Below are 17,970 nucleotides of genomic sequence, written 5' to 3'. Positions count from 1 at the left end.
TGGAGTGATAGCAGGCTTGATAAAACACTCATAGCATGAGTCATGCATGACGTCTTGAAGGCGGAATTCTATGGCCAGTCAACCCCGGCAACTTTGCTCTTGCGTTTACGACAGGTTGGTTCTTCACATAAAAACTGCAACAGACGTTTATGCCAAATCTCACTTATTCCAAATCCACGGATGTGTCCTCGCTGATGTCATGGAGGCAAATATGCTCACAGAGAGCTCTATGATATATGCTTTTGCTCCCATCCTCGTTCCCCTTAATTGTGCAAAGAATTCCAAGAGTTCCTTCTGTTATTGTCCCAATGGTTATGCCGAAGGTGGGAGCCGAGATGGCCTCAATTGCATGCCTGACCAGAAGAAGTTTCCTTTCAAGTTGGTACTCGTGATAGGTAGTCATCAAATCTCTGCTAATTCCGTCCAGCAACACTTCATGCCTGATCGGAATAAGTTACCCTCTGTACGATTATTGTCTGTATAGCCCTTTCTCTCTTCTCTGTTGTTATTTCAATGTTCCATTGTCAATTTTTAGCAGCTTCCTACAAAATCAGAAAAGCATGCTTGTAAACCATATTTTCATGCTTTAAGTGGTGAAAGCATATGTAATGAAGCAAATCGTTCTTGATCTTGTGACTAAACACTTGATGCCTAGTTTGAAATATGCAGAGTTTCCTTTCTTTAGTGTTCTACCAAAAAAAAGTGATTAAATTATGTCTCGAATTTAAATCGTTATGAAATCCAACTCAACTAGAGAAAGACTGATCCACGTTATAAGGCGTGCAGTTTCTTAGGCGGTGAAATAATTCTTTGGAGATAATAATAAAGGTCGGCCACATATGTATTTGTTGTTAAAATTGACCAAGATCCTGCTCACTCCAGCTTGGTCGACGTCCCCCTTTGGCCAATGAACTCCTCTCTTTCTTTAACCGGTACAAGAAAGGGCCCACACCAGAGGAAAGAAAACCAAAGAAAAGTATGGGGTTTTCTTTAGCTCTAGCCTTTAGGTTGTCATTTTCTGTTCATAGTTTATTTCTTCGATGCTTCTGCATTGACTTAATTTGCCAGATTCCGATTAGTCTCGGCGTTAATATTTCAACAAAAGCTGTTGACATTCAAGTTCCATGTGAATTGTTCAAGATACTAATTTTCATTTCATGTTGGAAATGAAAGGGCCTAGTGCTGTTTACTGAGCCATGGAGTGTGTTCAGATTTGGGACAACCATACTCTATCCATTTACAACCCCACCGATAATGTAAACCTTCCGACGGACTTAGGAGCAAATTGTTCTCTTTGGATCCAGTAACTAAAGGGAAGGAAGTCGTACTTAGGGATAAGTATCGGTTTATGGTCAACCCTAGACCGATCTTGGACTGGACCGATCCTGCCGGTCTTGGTCCAGTTCTCAGGGAGACTAGGTCAGTCTTTTGTCCTCGGATTTCTAGACCAGCATTGTGTGGATTGGTCTTCCATCCTGAAAGTTTGAGGTCGGTTCAATTCGGATCAACCTTGACTCTACATATATTATATATCTAATATATTATTTATAATTTTTTTATATAGCAAAAGCCCTAAAATAAACGGCATTAATAACATTAAATAACTTTTTAGTGAAAAGTTCAAGTAATTTTATATTATTTTTTAATAACTTCGATTTTTAATATCTTTTACAGCGTTAATGGTCATAATATACAAAGGAGGAAAATGTTTTTGCAAGGACTTCTCATGGTGTCCAAATGGCATAAAAAACTTCTCACGGTATTTTGCTCTAATACTCATTCTATTTTGTCTTATTGGTTCTCTTCTTCGATTTGCCAAAATTGAAAAAAATAACTTCTCCGCTTGTCACTTGGCACTCGCCTCGCTCGCTTTAGGTTACTCATGCCGCTCGCCACTCGATGCTCGCCTGACTTGTTGCTCCCCGCTCGATACTCAACGCTTGATGCTCACTCCACTTGATACTCAACACTCATCGCTCCTCTCTCTTTGCTAACCTTGCTCGTCACCAAACCCATTATGTCAGTTTAGTTCTCATTTGCCTTTTCAAGGTGTACAAAAGATAAAATAAAAAATTATTAGTTTGTCTTGAGTTGATACTGAAACCGGACTGAATCCAATAAGTCGATTCGGTCCTCGATTGCATTTTCAGGGAGTAAAAAAAATAAAATAAATTAAATTATCAATTGATCCGAGTTGACCTTGGAATCGGACCGAACCCACTGGGTTGATTCGGTCCTTGATCCCAAGTTCAATAGGATCAATCATTGGTCCCAAAAATTAAGGACCAGCACTGTGTAGATTGGTCCTAGAATTAGGGGGTGGACCGGCTCAATTCGAACCATGCTTATCCTAGTTGTACTTTAGCAAAAAAAAAAATAATAACCACAGAAGAGCGCATAAATGGCAGAGCAATGCTGGACAGTTTCTTCAAGTTTGCTATTTCGTCAAAAATGGCAGTCACCGTCAACAGTCAACTCCACATGTCTAACTATACGGTCAGCGCTGGATGCCGGTCAACAGTCTTGATTCTGCAAATATTGGTCTTGAAGGTGATTTTCTACGGCGTGTCGGCCACGGCAACTTTGCGCTTGGTGTTTTCATCAATATAAGTTTCGGTTCTTTGCATACAAGAGTTGCAGCTACGTGCAATCCAAATATCAGTTATTCCAAAACCATGGATCTGTCCTCCCTCTTAATCTTATTACCGTTCCTATTACTCTTATCTTTTTTTAACCGCATATCCTACTGTCAACAGCGACATGTTGACAATAACCAGCTTAACTGCTCAAACCAAGTAACTGAAGGGAAAGGTTACTCCTGCAATGACCCTCAAACTCAATGCCAGGCCTTCCTGACCTTTCGATCTACCTTCCGATACAACTCATCGCTCGCCATCGCATCGCTGCTCCACTCAGATGCATCGGACATAGCCAAAATCAACAACATCAAATCCACTGCCGAAGAGATGCCTTCTGATAACTTGGTCATAGTTCCAGTTCCTTGTGATTGCACTGGAAGCATTTACTTGCACCGGGCCAATTACACTGAGGGCCGGGGTGAAAACTTTTCCTTCGTAGCCATTGATACATTCCAGGGCCTGTGCTCTTACCAGGCTATAGAAGGTCAGAACTACTATTCTGCCGTGGCAAGTCTTGTAGGTGGACAGCTGATGATTCCACTAAAATGCGCATGCCCACGTGCTGAAGAGACAGCTAATGGGGTTAAATCTTTGCTTACATATTTGGTGACACACGACGATTCTGTGGATTCAATTTCGGAAAGCTTCGGTGTCACTGCACCAAGCATTATGGAGGCAAATCCAATGGTGGACACCTCTGCACTATGCCCTTTTACTCCCATCCTCATTCCCCTTAATTGTGCAAAAAATTCCAAGAGTTCCTTCTGTTATTGTCGCAATGGATATGCTGAAGGTGGGCTACGAAACGGCCTCAATTGCATGCCTGACCAGAAGAAGTTTCCTTTCAAGCTGGTTCTCGTTATAGGTAGCCATCAATCTCTCTGCTAATTTGTCCAGCAACTCTGCATGCCCGATCAGAAAAGATTACCCTTTTCCTGTATTTATATTGGCTGTGATGATGGCGGTTAGAAAAATCTTTGACTATTGCACCGAGAGATACATTTGTTAATGCAAAATTATGCATCCAATACTGAGAAAAAACTCGAGTGCATTTTCTTATGCATGCCATTTTGCATACTGCAGTTCGGACCGTTGTACTTGCCTTGCACCCATGGACACTAAGCCTTTTTGGTCTCTGCATCTTATCTATTTGGCAACTTCCGGTCTTTGCTCAAATGCTCCAGTTGACGCACTTGATCTCTCTGATGATTCTTCCTAGCTTATAGATTGATATACAACACATGAATCTCATTTGCTGTTTCTTTGTATTGTGGCTTCATGCAAATATTCATCATTTACTTCTTCTTCATTTCATTTGCGACATGACAATTTAAGTCCATGGTTTATTGTCTTCTAAGCTAAGTTTTGTGATTGAACGCTGTCACCACTAGGGAGTTGCAGTGATGTGACAGTACTCCTTTAGGATTGGCAAAGTACACAAGAAATTGCAGGCAGCAAATTGGAAAATTTTAGATGGCTTCGTTGTGAATTTACTTCAGAGAAAAGTGATGTAGGTGGGACTTTTATTACCCACTTCAGCAACCTATACATAGGCTGACTTGGGAAAGCGTGAAAGTTAGCATTCTGACATGCTCCATACTTAGGAACAGTAAAATTTAATTGGTCATGTCAGGCAAGTTATTAGGAGCATTTTCAATAGACGGAACTAGAATTTGTTATCTCCAAGTTTCCTTAAAGACTTAATGTTTTATTTAGGTGCTGGCATTGGTATGGGATTCTTGTGTCTTTCGCTTTTCAGCTATTGGCTTTACAGATATGTAAGGAAGCGGAGAGATAGAATGGTCAAGGAGAAACTGTTCGAGCAAAATGGTGGTTTGCTGTTGCAACAAAAGTTTGCACCTTTTGGAAGAGATGGAAGAGCAGCAATATTCTCTGAAGAAGATCTGCAGAGAGCAACAGATAACTACAGCCAAAGCCGGTTTCTTGGTGAAGGAGGGTTTGGCACGGTTTACAAAGGGATGCTGCCAGATGGTACCATAGTTGCTGTGAAGAAGTCGAAGATCATCGACAGGGGCCAAACTGAGCATTTTATCAATGAAGTGGTTGTTCTATCCCAAGTTAATCATCGGAACATTGTAAAATTGATAGGATGTTGTTTGGAGACCAAGCTTCCTTTACTAGTGTATGAGTTCGTCCCTAATGGCACCTTGTCGCAGCATATTCATCAGCAGGACAAAGATTGTTCCCTTTCATGGGAAGACCGGTATAGAATTGCATGTGAAGTCGCTCAAGCAGTAGCGTACATGCATTCTGCAGCTTCAATTCCCATTTATCATCGAGACATAAAGCCGTCTAACATTCTGCTGGATGACAAGTACACTGCAAAAGTCTCTGATTTTGGTACCTCAAAGCCGGTTCCGTTAGAAAAAACTCACCTGACAACGGCTGTGCAAGGGACCTTCGGATACTTGGACCCGGAATACTTCCGATCTAGTCAGTTCACAGATAAAAGTGATGTGTACAGTTTCGGAGTTCTGCTTGTTGAGTTACTTACGGGTCATAAGCCAACATCCTTCTCAGGAGATGAGGACGGAAGATATCTAGTTGCTAGCTTTGTCATGCTAATGAAGGAGAGCCGTTTGTCAAAGATCCTAGATCCTGTTGTGGCCAATGAAGCAAAGGCGGAGGAGGTTCTTGCAGTAGCAATGCTTGCCATGAGGTGTTTGAAAATGAATGGGAGAAAGAGGCCCACCATGAGAGAGGTTGCCATGGAGCTTGAAGGACTAAGGAAATCTCAAAGTTTCTCTCAGACCAGCCAAAATCCTTGTGCATTTGAAGATGGACTACCTGATGAAGCCAATGAAGAATCGATAGATAGCACATCCATGTCACTTGAAGTTGTATCAATCTCAGTAGAGACATTGAGCTAGAACATTCGGTGTTCATACTGAACTTGATGTTTCTTTATCCTAGACAGCTTTGGGGGTAGGGCATGTCCCATGCAGTTAGCAGCAGCAATTATTAAAATCACCAGAAGATACCTTTCACTCAAATGATTCTCTTTTACTTTACTTCAGCTTGATGTTTTTCTTAAGCACTGGATACCTAACCAAACTTTATTCAAAAGATTTGCTGTCAATTAAGGTGGGGAGTTCATTTCCACGGATCAATAATAATGGTGAATTCTCTTTGCATTATGTGATTGATTCAGTTCTCTTTTTCCCAATCAATGATGCATGATGCTTTGGATTTTTTTTACACCGGCTACATCATAAACTATTGTTTCTGATTCCTACTACAGACTTTTCATATGCACACCCCAACTTTGAGAGTAACTTGCTGGAAAATATCTAGCGAATATGTTGAAGCTGCTCACATTCCTCAATCTCCTTTGAATAACAGGTGATGTTGGTATTGAAGCCTTGTGCTTTTATCTATCAAGTTCTATAACATTGTTTATGTCCTATGGGATAGCCAGACTTAGCCTCAAGTTGCAACTTCCACATTTCCGAATTGCATCTTGACAAAATCCATAGCATAAGCAGGATAGAATTATTCACAACTCCATACTAAAAGCAACAGCACTTTCATAGCCTGACACAGCTATCATGAGATACGGTTTCTTCAGAAGATGCATCACTGTTTGATAACAATCAAGTTGTCCTGTTTAGTGACATGATCCTCAGAATCCCTGTGAAACTTGGCCACTCCGTGCCTCGTTTGCAATGAGAATTCTGCATTCTCGAGTTAAGACAGTCAATTGAAGATGATTGAATGAAGGGGCTAGAGATTAATGGTGTGATTTGAGAGAAAATTAAACCAAGCTCAGTTTGGTACATATAAACTTAATCTTTTATTTTTGAAATCAAAAGACACTGGCGAATCCCCTGCCATACTCGGTATCCAAATACATCTCGACAGCATATGAATTCCAATCAATAGCTCTGTGCAGGGAAGGAGCCAGTTTGTCTGTAGTCTGTACTTTCCCTTTCTGTTGTTGTTCTTTCAATGTTCCTTTGTCAATTTTTAGCAGCTTTCTACAAAATTGGAAAGCGTGCTTGTGATCTATATCGACTTCAATCTCAAGTGGGCTAAGCATATGTCCAGGAGCGAATGGTTTTTGATCCGTTGAGCAAACGCCCAACACCTAATTCAAAATGTGCATGAAGGTTTGTTTAATTTGTGCTATACTGGAGCTGTTGATGTTCAAGTTCCTCATGAGCTGTTCGAGATCATTTGAAGGATTCCTTGAGGGCAACCGAATTCTCTCTCCATTTTCTACGGCTGCTACATGCTCAATCTGATCGGATTGGACTCATGTGCTTATTTCGCTTCTCATGCATCTTTAAAGCCAAGGAGCTCGACCTTGAATACCGTGTTAGGTGATTGTTCTTTTGACTCGAATCAAGTTAAAGTAGAGTTGGAGGAAATGAGAAGCTCTATGCAGCCAAGCTCCATCTCCATCTCTTTTGAATCCAGGCGTTCGGTCATCAATTAATATGAGGGTCGAGTCAATCATGTACTATATGGAACTCAAACCGCTTGATCATCAGTCTATCTGAAACTTCGAGCTTGCTCCTTGTCTGAACAACTGATTGCTAACTATATTAACGGTACTTTATGAAAAACAAGGGCCCCAATGGGGGTCGACATTTCTGAGCAGCCACTAATCTGTCACTGGCACAACCCAACTTACCAAATAACTCCATTAATTTGTTGTCATGGAATTGTACGTAATTTTTATGTCGGCTTCAAGAACTTGTATGGATGCAATTCGGGGAAAACTATCTAAAAAGTTTTAAACTTATTTTTGCACTTTCGCCAATTCAGACATAAACATTTCAATTTTGTCAATCGAGTTCTAAACATTTTCATTTTTTGTCAATTGAGTCATCTAGCCAATTTTAAATGGAAATTACTGACATAGGACGGCCGTTGCAAACGTAGACAATTTTTTTTTTTTTAAATGAATATTTTAATATATTATATGTTATTTCTTTTCTTCTTTCTTTTTCTTTCTATGTTTTTTCTCCACTAAGTTTGGCAAGGGTCATTGGTCATAGCCCGGTAAGGGCCGCCGACCCTCGTCAGTCTAGCAAGTGAGGGTCTTGACCCTCACCTAGATTTGGCGAGGGCTTCACTGCCCTTATCAAGCATGAAAGGAAAAAAAAAAAAAAAAAAGAGAGAAAAGAGAAAAGAAGAAAAAATTGAAATTAAAAAAAATTGTTAGCGTCGGTCATGTTATGTGGACGACAATGGGCTTCCACATCAACAATTTATGACTAAAATTGATTGAATGAATTTAATTGATAAAATATGAAAATGTTTAAGACTTCAATTCATAAAATTGAAATGTTTATAATTGAATTGACAAATGTTCAATAAATTAAAGACTTTTTGGACAATTTTCCTAGGTAATTTGTGATTGCACGGTGGCGGTGAGGATGTCGAGATGATCAGGTCAAAATGGGGAGGAAGGGGGAAGGAACTTGTGCCGGACGGTGTCAGAATCAGAGCGGAAGGTGCGGAAGATGGCAGAGAAGCGGGTGGCGTCGCGAGGGGTGGTGAGAGAGAGTACATGTTCGATGCACTTACTCAGGCATCCGCCCATCTCTACCATCTTTTGGAATCGATCACGTTCGAAGCTCAGTTCAATGTTCTTGGTTCAATTCGACAATGAATTGTCTGTTCGAAGCTGCTGACCACGACCGTACACACGAAGCAGATGCTCAAAGTTGCAGTTTTCCAATTTTTTTCTCTTTTCTGGTCTTCCTCGGGTCACGGGCTCGGGCGCCACTTCCCGGTGCGGCACAAAGGTCCGAACTGGAATAAGATGGGTTTTCGTCTTGAGATGGATATCCTTCAAAACTTCTTTTGGAGTGCTAGTAATAGCTCTACTCAGGACATGACGTGAATTTATGATCTCATGCAAAATAAGCTAACAAAAATGTTAACGTTTCGTCCCTTCTTCTCTCTCAAAGTGAACGATTAATCCTTTTTTTTTTTTTGTTAGCAAGTTAGAAAGCATTGACACTTTCGAAACTTTCATGTCAGAGACTCTGATCCGTGTTTGACACTTTTTGACAGTTAATCAATAGGTGTTGGAATCCAACACCTAGTTAACTCTACTCGCACTCTTTAACATGTGACTATGAAATTTTGACATGCAAGTTCGGAATTCTAACACATGATTCCGACATGCATGAAGTCAATTTTAAAAAAATTCAATAATAAAGTGTCAAAATATAAATATATAAAAAATAATAAAAATAATAAAGTGGAAAAGAAGTAAAACATAATCTTCTATTCTCTTTTGACTCTTCGCTCCCGTGATACACAATTCATTTCATAAGTTTTTTTTTTATTATTTTCTCTTTTGATATGCAAGTCCAGAATGTGAATTGCTTTTTTTTTTTTCCTCCAAGTTTTATGGATTACTAGAATAGAATTGAATTTGTTAAATTAAAAAAAAAATGATATTAATAAATGATGGATTAATATTTTTAGTGCAATGTCATTTTAGGCTATTTTTGTTATTTATTTATCTTTGAATTTGAATCGAATTAATTTGATTAAAATAATCATAAAAACGATAATTTATTTTGTATATATAAAAATATATATGTAATATACGCGTTCCAATGTGTTAGAATTCTCTATTTTTTGAAAAACAACGTATCTTCGTGTCGTGTCGTGTCGCATGTCACGAGTCGATATCGGTGCTAGTTAGGTGGCAAGTTTGATAGTTTTCGAGCTAGCTTCCACGCATTTCGATTTGTCCACTTCTTTATGGAAAGATTGCAATTTGCGATACTCGGCCTCTCTTGAGTTATATGTAATCACAAGATTTTATTATCAAGTATATTTAACCACCTGAATATTCGTTACCAAGGCCCGCTTATTAACAAGAATTTCATTCGTTTTTTTTAGCCCAGTGAAGCGTGGAGTTAGCCTTTGGTTTAGAAGGACGGCCACGCAAAATCCAATATATTTATCACTTTCTTTAGATGTTTTTCCTATTTACTGTCTTTTCCACTTTCAGGCTTGTCCTTTGCTGGCGTGTGCTGATGCAGAGACTTCACCGTCCATTGATACGCGCTCTCTCTCTCTCTCTCTCTCTCTCTATAAACACAACGAATCACGCCTGAATCACAGTCCTCTCTTCGAAAGGCGTCCACTTTAAGCAGTTTTAGCCGCGCTTATTTCTTGGAGCTCTTCCAATGGCGGTGATCGAAGAAGCAAAGGGTCGAGACGGTCCCGACTTCTCTGCCCTGCCTGAAGGGTGCATCGCGAGAGTCGTCTCCCTCACAAGCCCCGCCGACGTGTGCAGGCTCGCGACCCTGTCGCCGAATTTCAAATGGGCATGCGATTCCGACGTGGTCTGGGCCTCGTTCTTGCCACTTGAGTGCACCCAAACGGTCCCCGGAGCTAGAGGTATCAAAATGGGTCTTTGACCCATTTATGATCCATTTAAATCATAAATGGGTCATATATGAGTCACTTATTTTTTGACAAAAGGTAGTTAAATGGGTTTAACAACTAAAGATTTTGATAGGTGATCTTCAGTGGGTCTTAAATGGGTTGGATTTAGAACCTATTTTCACCCAAAACCTCACAATCTCTCTCTTCTCTCTTTATTTACAATTTTTTTTTATAAAAACCGAAATTATAATTATGTTTTTATTTTAATTTTATTTCCTTTTTTTTCTTCTTCTTTTTTTCTTTCTTCTTCCTTCGGTCGCCGGCACAACGATGGCCGGCGACCGCCAAGCGAGCCTCAAGCTCACCGGATCTAGCAAGGCAGAGGCCTCGTCGACGCCCAATGAGGCTCGAGCCTCGCCGATGTGGTGAGACACGAACTCACCGGCGTCGGGCGAGGCTCGAGCCTTGCTAGATCCGGCAAGGGGCGAGCTCGAGAGCTCGATGCCGAGCCTCGAGCTCCGAGATCTAGCGGCGGAGGCCGCCAATGTCTAGCGGAGGCTCGAGCCTGCCAATCTAACAAGCCTCGAGCTCGCCGGTGTCGGGCGAGCCTCGAGCTTGCCAAAGGCATAGGCCTCGCCGACGTTCGTTGAGGCCCGAGCCTCACCGATCGGGCGAGACTCAAACTCACTGGCGTTGGGTGAGGCTCCAGCCTCGCCAGATCTGGCGAGGGGTGAGCTCGAGCTCGCTAGCATTGACGAGTCGGGCAAGCCGGCTCGCTCCGTGGCTAGTTGCCGGTGTCGTCTTAGCCGATGGTCGGCCAAAGAAGAGGAAGAAAAAAAAAAAAAAAAAGAAAATTAAATTAAAAATTATATTCTTAAAAAATAAAATAAAAAATTTTAAAAATTTTAATTTAAAAAAAAAATAATCAAAATTCGATTTTTCTAATTAATTATTTTAAATTATAAAAATTATCCATTAAATTTGTATTGTATAAAACCATGTTAGCAATACCATTTTTAATATATATATATAAAAGCTTTTTTAGGTTTTGTTAAATGGATTGGGTATGGGTTAGGTATGGGTCAAAAAATTTGCACTACAATAAATGAGTCATAAACAGGTTAAATGGGTCTCTTGGATCGGACCATTTATGACATGACCCAAACTTGACCCGACCCATCCGTTTAATGGGTCTACCCGGAGCGTTTCCATCGCTGAAGGAGCTCTACTTCGGCCTCTGTGACAACCTAGTTCTCGTCAGCCATGGCAAAATCGTAAGTCACCCCACCCTCTTCCCACCTCAAACCACCTCTTCCTAATCTTTTTGTATTATCATTTTTTGTCGCGGATTGAGGGGGTGATATGCGATAACTGTTCTTCATGTTAGACTTGATAGAATATTGAAATGCGATTCATGTGATGTGCCGTCACCTGCACGTTTTGAAACACTGCGAATTTGGCTTGCCAAAACAAAAATTGTCGAGTAGTCGACTTGAAAGGCGGTGTCATCAGCACATGTTTCTTCGTCTCTTCCCACCTGAACCGAGTGAGAGCATTTTGTTTCTTCGAGAAGAAGCCATTGTCATATTATGATCATGCTGCGGCTTCCACTGAACATACTTCTTTTGCACACAGGCTCTCCATTTGAACGTGAGAGGTGGATTGAATTGTATGGACCAACTCTTGGTTCACGTCCATAAAGAATGATAAATTGAGGGTGAACAAGAAAGAAAGAATAGATCTTTCATCTGAAAATGACAAGATTCAAATGGATTGGAGCAAAGAGTGAATAGATATATTGAATCACTGGATACACAGTGCAAAGAGCATGAGGATTAAATTGGGACCGTTAAAAGTGGCCATGTAACTTTGAAAAGTCATAGATTACACCTGAATTTTGATAATTTTGTTGCCGTGGTTATTTTTCCGTATGCACGGCTGGTAAGTGTTATCTAACGATGGATTAACTCAGTTCTTTTGACCAAAAAACCTCTGCTGAATTTTCTTGACTTCATCAATCATGTATCTTCTCTGTTTTGTTAGCTTTATTAACCATGCGATAGAGATCTTTAGGTTAAAGGAAAAAAAAAAAACATAATAATGAGGAATTTTATTTCCATGTGACATTTAATGCCTACATAGATAGAATAACTAGCGATTGCAACAAAATATCAAAGTTTATGGGGAAATTTGTAACTTCACAAATTTTTCAGGGTCAATAGGCAATGGTTTTGAAGTTGAGGTGGTATTGAAAAATTATCCCTTTTATTTTTCTTTTGGTTCAAATCTCATGGTTATTGCTTTTATTTAACGTGAAATGTGTTTTCCTACTTCAAATTTTGGGGAAAAAGCTCACCATTTTATTGGAAACAGGATAGCACAGATGGTGGAATAAGTGCTAAGCTTATTGCTTTGCGCATACTATATTTGCTGAAACAGTGAATCTTGTTTTATTAAGACGACGTTAGTCCGACTTCTTGTTGCTTATGTGAATTGAAGATGCTTTGCAGAGCTTAAATGTATCTTGCAATCCGCAAGGGCTGTTTGTGGAAGGGATCGAAATTAGGCCGAGGGATGGGAAATCAAAATGCCTTTGTTCTGGCCATGTGTAAGTTTGTCTGTACGGTTCATTGATTAATAGCTTTTTATCTCCTCTCTGCTGTTATTTCAATGTTCCATTGTCAATTTTCAGCAGCCTTCCTACAAAATCAGAAAAGCGTGATTGTAGACCATATCTTCAATCTTTAAGTGGTGAAAGCATATGTCATGAAACAAATGGTTTTTGATCTGATGACCGAACACCCGATGCCTAATTTGAAATATGTACAGGGTTTCATTTTTTGTGTTTTACCAAAAAAAAAAGTTATTAAATTATGTCTTGGGTTTCAATCGTTTATGAAACCCATCTCGATTGGAGAACGTAGACTTATTTGTGTTTACAAAGACAATTAGGCGTTTAGCTTCTTAGGCAGTGAAATAATTATTTGGATATAATACTCTATATGTATTTATTATTAAACTATATATATACACGCACATATACATGTATTGCTTTCTTGTTTTTGGGCCTTATCTTTGACCAGATTGACCAAGTACTGCATACTCCAGCTGGAGCTGGTCGACGTCCCCCTTCGGCCAATATTGAACTCCTCTTTCTTTAACCGGTACAAAGAAGGGCCCACAAATAGGGTAAAGCCAGAGGAAAGAAAAGTATAGAGTTTTCTTTAGCTCTAGCCTATACGTTCTCCTTTTCTGTTCCTCATTTATTTATTCATGCTTCCGTGTTGACTTAATTTGCAAGAGCCTAGACTAGTTTCCACGTTAAAATTTCAACAAAAGTTGTTGACATTCAAGTTCTTTGTGAGCTGTTCAAAATACTAATTTTTTCCAGTTTCAACAGCTGCTCCATATTGGTCAGATTGGACCCGTGTGCTTATTTCACTTTTCATGCATTTTGAAAGCCGAAGAGCTCGACCTTGAATTCTATGTCAGGTGAATTTTCTTTTTACTTGAATCGAGTTAAGTTGAGTTCAAGGAAATGAAAAGCGGTGCTCGAGCTCCATCTCTTGGGAATTCAAGTGTTCGGTCTTCAATTAATATTAGGGTCGAGTCGATCACGTACTCGATGGAGCTCAACCGCTTGATCATCATTCATTTTGAAACTTCAAACTTGTTCCTTGTCCAAACAGCTGATTGCTAATTGTATCCACGTAACTTCATGGAAAAGAACGGCCACAATTGGGGTCGATAATTCAGAGCAGCCACGAATTTGTCACTGGCACGCAACCCAACTTACCTAGAAACTTCAATAATTTGTGTGGTGCGCTGGTACCTGCGCGTCTCTTCTGGGTCTAAAGTAGAGTCAAAGCCAACGACTGGCTAGATAATTTCTTGCCGATTAGTTAGATCAAGGCAAATGTTGCAGCACGCTCAGAAAGGATGAACGTGCCTAATCTTGCAAGACTGGTGGAACTGTCCTGAAGGCGATTTTTATCTGCCAGTCGGTTTCAACCATGAGAACTCTGCTTATTTCTTATTGTGAAGTTCTTGGTTTTCTTCTAATCCGAACTTATTTTCATTTCATGTTGGAAATGGAAGGGCCTAGTGCTGTTTACTGAGCCATGGAGTGTTCAAATTTGAGACAACCATACTTTATCCATTTACGGCCCTGCCGGTAATGTAAACCTTCCGATGGACTAAGGAAGCAAAATGTTCTCTTCGGATCTTAATGAGCATCCCACGGATAACTAAAGGGAAGGAAGTCGTACTTCAGCAAAAGAAGAATAACCACAGAAGAGCGCATAATAAATTAATTAACAATCACACGAAACCTGTTTCAGAGCAATGCTGGACAGTTCTTCGGGTTTGCTATTTTGTCGAAAAATGGCACCGTCACTGTCAACAGTCAACAGTCAACTCTGCAAGTGTACCGCTACGTTTCCGCGGGATTGAGTGGATTTTTCAGATTTTATGGAAATCTTGTAGTCGCGGTTCTTCATTTATTGGTCTTGAAGGTGATTTTCTACAGGCGTGTCAGCCACGGCAACTTTGCGCTTGGTGTTTTCATCAATAAAGCTGTTGGTTCTTTGCATACAAGAGTCGAACCTATGCACAAGCCATATCTCAGTTATTCCAAAACCATGGATCTGTCCTCCCTCTCAATCTTATCACCGATCCTATTACTCTTTTCTTTGTTTGATCGCATATCCTACTGTCACCAGCAATATGTTGACAATAACCAACTTAACTGCCCTTTCAATTTAGCTGAAGGCAAAGGTTACCCCTGCAATGACCCTCAAACTCAATGCCAGGCCTTCCTGACCTTTCGATCTACCTCTCTATACAACTCACCGCTCGCCATCGCATTGCTGCTCCACTCAGATGCATCGGACATGGCCAAAATCAACAACATCAAATCCGCTGCCGAAGTGATGCCTTCTGATAAGTTGGTCATAGTTCCAGTTCCTTGCGATTGCACTGGAAGTATTTACTTGCACCAGGCCAATTACACTGTGGTGATGGGTGACACCTATTACGTCATAGCCAAGGATAAATTCCAGGGCCTGTTGTCTTACAGGGCTATAGAAGATCAGAACTACTATTCCGGCCCCATGGATGTTAGGATAGGTGTACCGCTGATGATTCCACTAAGATGCGCATGCCCAAGTGCTGACGAGACAGCTAATGGGGTTAAATCCTTGCTTACATATTTTGTGACACACAACGATTCTGTGGATTCAATTTCGGAAAGCTTCGGTGTTGCTGCGCAAAGCGTTCTGGAAGCAAATCCGATGACGAACACCTCTGCACTATGCCCTTTTAGTACCATCCTCATTCCCCTAAATTGTGCAAAAAATTCCAAGAGTTCCTTCTGTTATTGTTGCAATGGATATGCCGAAGGTGGGCTACGAAACGGCCTCAATTGCATGCCTGACCAGAAGAAGTTTCCTTTCAAGCTGGTTCTCGTTATAGGTAGCCATCAGTCTCTCTGCTAATTCTGTCCAGCAACTCTGCAAGCCCGATCAGAAAATATTACCCTTTTCCTGTATTTATATTGGCCGTGACTAATGCACGGAGAGATACATTCGTTAAGCAAAATTATGCATCCAATACTTGAGAAAAATCTCGAGTGTGAAATTATTGCATTTTCTTACGCATGCAATTTTGCATACTACACTTCGGACCGTTGCACTTTCTTTGCACTCATGTACACTACGCCTTTTTTCTCTCCGCATCTTATCTATTTGGCACTTTCCGGTCTTGTTTAAATGTTCCAGTTGACGCTCTTGATCTCTCTGATGATTCTTCCTTGTTTATAGATTGAAATACAACACATGAATCTCTTTGCTGTCTCTTTTTATTGTGGCTTCATGCAAATATTTATCATTTACTTCTTCATTTTGTGACATGACATTTTAAGCCCATGGTTTATTCTCCCCTAAGCTATGTTTTGTGATTGAACGCTGTCACCACTACGGATGTTGCAGTGATGTGATAGTACTCCTTTAGGATTGGCAAAGTAACAAAGAAATTGCAGGCAGCAATTGGAATATTTTAGATGGCTTCGTTATGAGTTTGCTTTAGAGAAAAGTGATGTAGAAGGGAGTTTTATTATCTACTTCAACGACCCATACATTGGCTGACTTAGGAGAGCATGCAAGTTAGTATTCCGACGTGCTTCATACCTGGGAATAGTAAAATCGGATTGGTCATCTCAGGCGAATCATTAGGAGCATTTTGAATAGATGGAACTATAATGTGTTATCTCGTTTCCTTATAGACTTATTGTTTTCTTTAGGTGCTGGCATTGGTGTGGGATTCTTGTGTCTTTCGCTTTTCAGCTATTGGCTATACAGATATCTAAGGAAGCAACTTACCAAAAAAGATATCTAAGGAAGCAGAGAGACAGAATTGCCAAGCAGAAACTGTTCGAGCAAAATGGTGGTTTGCTGTTGCAACAAAAGTTCGCACCTTATGGAAGAGATGGAAGAGCAGCAATATTCTCTGAAGAAGATCTGCGAAGAGCAACAGATAACTACAGTGAAAGCCGGTTTCTTGGTCAAGGAGGATTCGGCACAGTGTACAAAGGGATGCTGCCAGATGGTACCATAGTTGCTGTGAAGAAGTCAAAGATCATCAACAGGGACCAAACTGAGCATTTTATCAATGAAGTGGTTGTTCTATCACAAGTTAATCATCGGAACATTGTAAAATTGATAGGATGTTGTTTGGAGACCAAGCTTCCTTTACTAGTGTATGAGTTCGTCCCTAATGGCACCTTGTCACAGCATATTCATCAGCAGGACAAAGATTGTTCCCTTTCATGGGAAGACCGGTATAGAATTGCATGTGAAGTCTCTCAAGCAGTAGCGTACATGCATTCTGCAGCTTCAATTCCCATTTATCATCGAGACATAAAGCCGTCAAACATTCTGCTGGATGACAAGTACGCTGCAAAAGTCTCTGATTTTGGTACCTCAAGGCCGGTTCCATTAGAAAAAACTCACCTGACAACGGCTGTGCAAGGGACCTTTGGATACTTGGACCCGGAGTACTTCCGATCCAGTCAGTTCACAGATAAAAGTGATGTGTACAGTTTTGGAGTTGTGCTTGTTGAGTTACTTACGGGGCATAAGCCAACATCCTTCTCAGGAGATGAGGACGGAAGACATCTAGTTGCTAGCTTTGTCATGCTAATGAAGGAGAGCCGTTTGTCAAAGATCCTAGATCCTGTTGTGGCCAATGAAGCGAAGGCCGAGGAGGTTCTTGTAGTAGCAATGCTTGCCATGAGGTGTTTGAAAATGAATGGGAGAAAGAGGCCTCCCATGAGAGAGGTTGCCATGGAGCTTGAAGGACTAAGGAAATCTCAAAGTTTCTCTCAGACCGGCCAAAATCCTTGTGCATTTGAAGATGGACTACCTGATGAAGCCAGTGAAGAATCGATAGATAGCACATCCATGTCACTTGAAGTTGTATCAATCTCTGTAGAGACATCGAGCTAGAACATTCGGTGTTCATACTGAACTTGATGTTTCTTTATCCTAGACAGCTTTGGGGGTAGGGCATGTCCCATGCAGTTAGCAGCAGCAATTATTAAAATCACCAGAAGATACCTTTCACTCAAATGATTCTCTTTTACTTTATTTCAGCTTGATGTTTTTCTTAAGCACCGGATACCTAACCAAACTTTATTCAAAAGATTTGCTGTCAAGTTCATTTCCACGGATCAATAATAATGGTGAATTCTCTTTGCATTATGTGATCGATTCAATTCTCTTTTTCCCAATCAATGATGCATGATGCTTTGGATTTTTTTTACACCGGCTACATCATAAACTATTGTTTCTGATTCCTACGCCAGACTTTTCCATATGCACACCCCAACTTTGAGAGTAACTTGCTGGAAAATATCTAGCGAATATGTTGAAGCTGTTCACATTCCTCAATC

The 17,970-nt window shown here is 40.4% G+C and overlaps 2 protein-coding genes across 2 annotated transcripts; both read left to right on the top strand.

Moving 5' to 3' along the window:
- Positions 1-2,451: 2,451 nt before the first annotated feature.
- LOC104416508 (wall-associated receptor kinase-like 10) lies at positions 2,452-5,794 on the top strand. The gene is made up of 3 exons (XM_039299725.1): positions 2,452-2,550; positions 2,757-3,504; positions 4,356-5,794. Exons 1-3 carry the CDS (start codon positions 2,452-2,454, stop codon positions 5,528-5,530), a joined length of 2,022 nt encoding a protein of 673 aa, XP_039155659.1. The 3' UTR covers positions 5,531-5,794.
- Positions 5,795-14,544: 8,750 nt separating this feature from the next.
- LOC104429498 (wall-associated receptor kinase-like 10) lies at positions 14,545-17,720 on the top strand. The gene is made up of 3 exons (XM_039300117.1): positions 14,545-15,494; positions 16,321-16,390; positions 16,426-17,720. Exons 1-3 carry the CDS (start codon positions 14,630-14,632, stop codon positions 17,522-17,524), a joined length of 2,034 nt encoding a protein of 677 aa, XP_039156051.1. The 5' UTR covers positions 14,545-14,629; the 3' UTR covers positions 17,525-17,720.
- The last annotated feature ends 250 nt before the right edge of the window (positions 17,721-17,970 follow it).

Source organism: Eucalyptus grandis, chromosome 8 (assembly GCF_016545825.1).
Source record: "Eucalyptus grandis isolate ANBG69807.140 chromosome 8, ASM1654582v1, whole genome shotgun sequence".
NCBI classification, from domain to species: Eukaryota; Viridiplantae; Streptophyta; class Magnoliopsida; order Myrtales; family Myrtaceae; genus Eucalyptus; species Eucalyptus grandis.
This window is presented reverse-complemented; position numbering and strand designations above follow the sequence as displayed.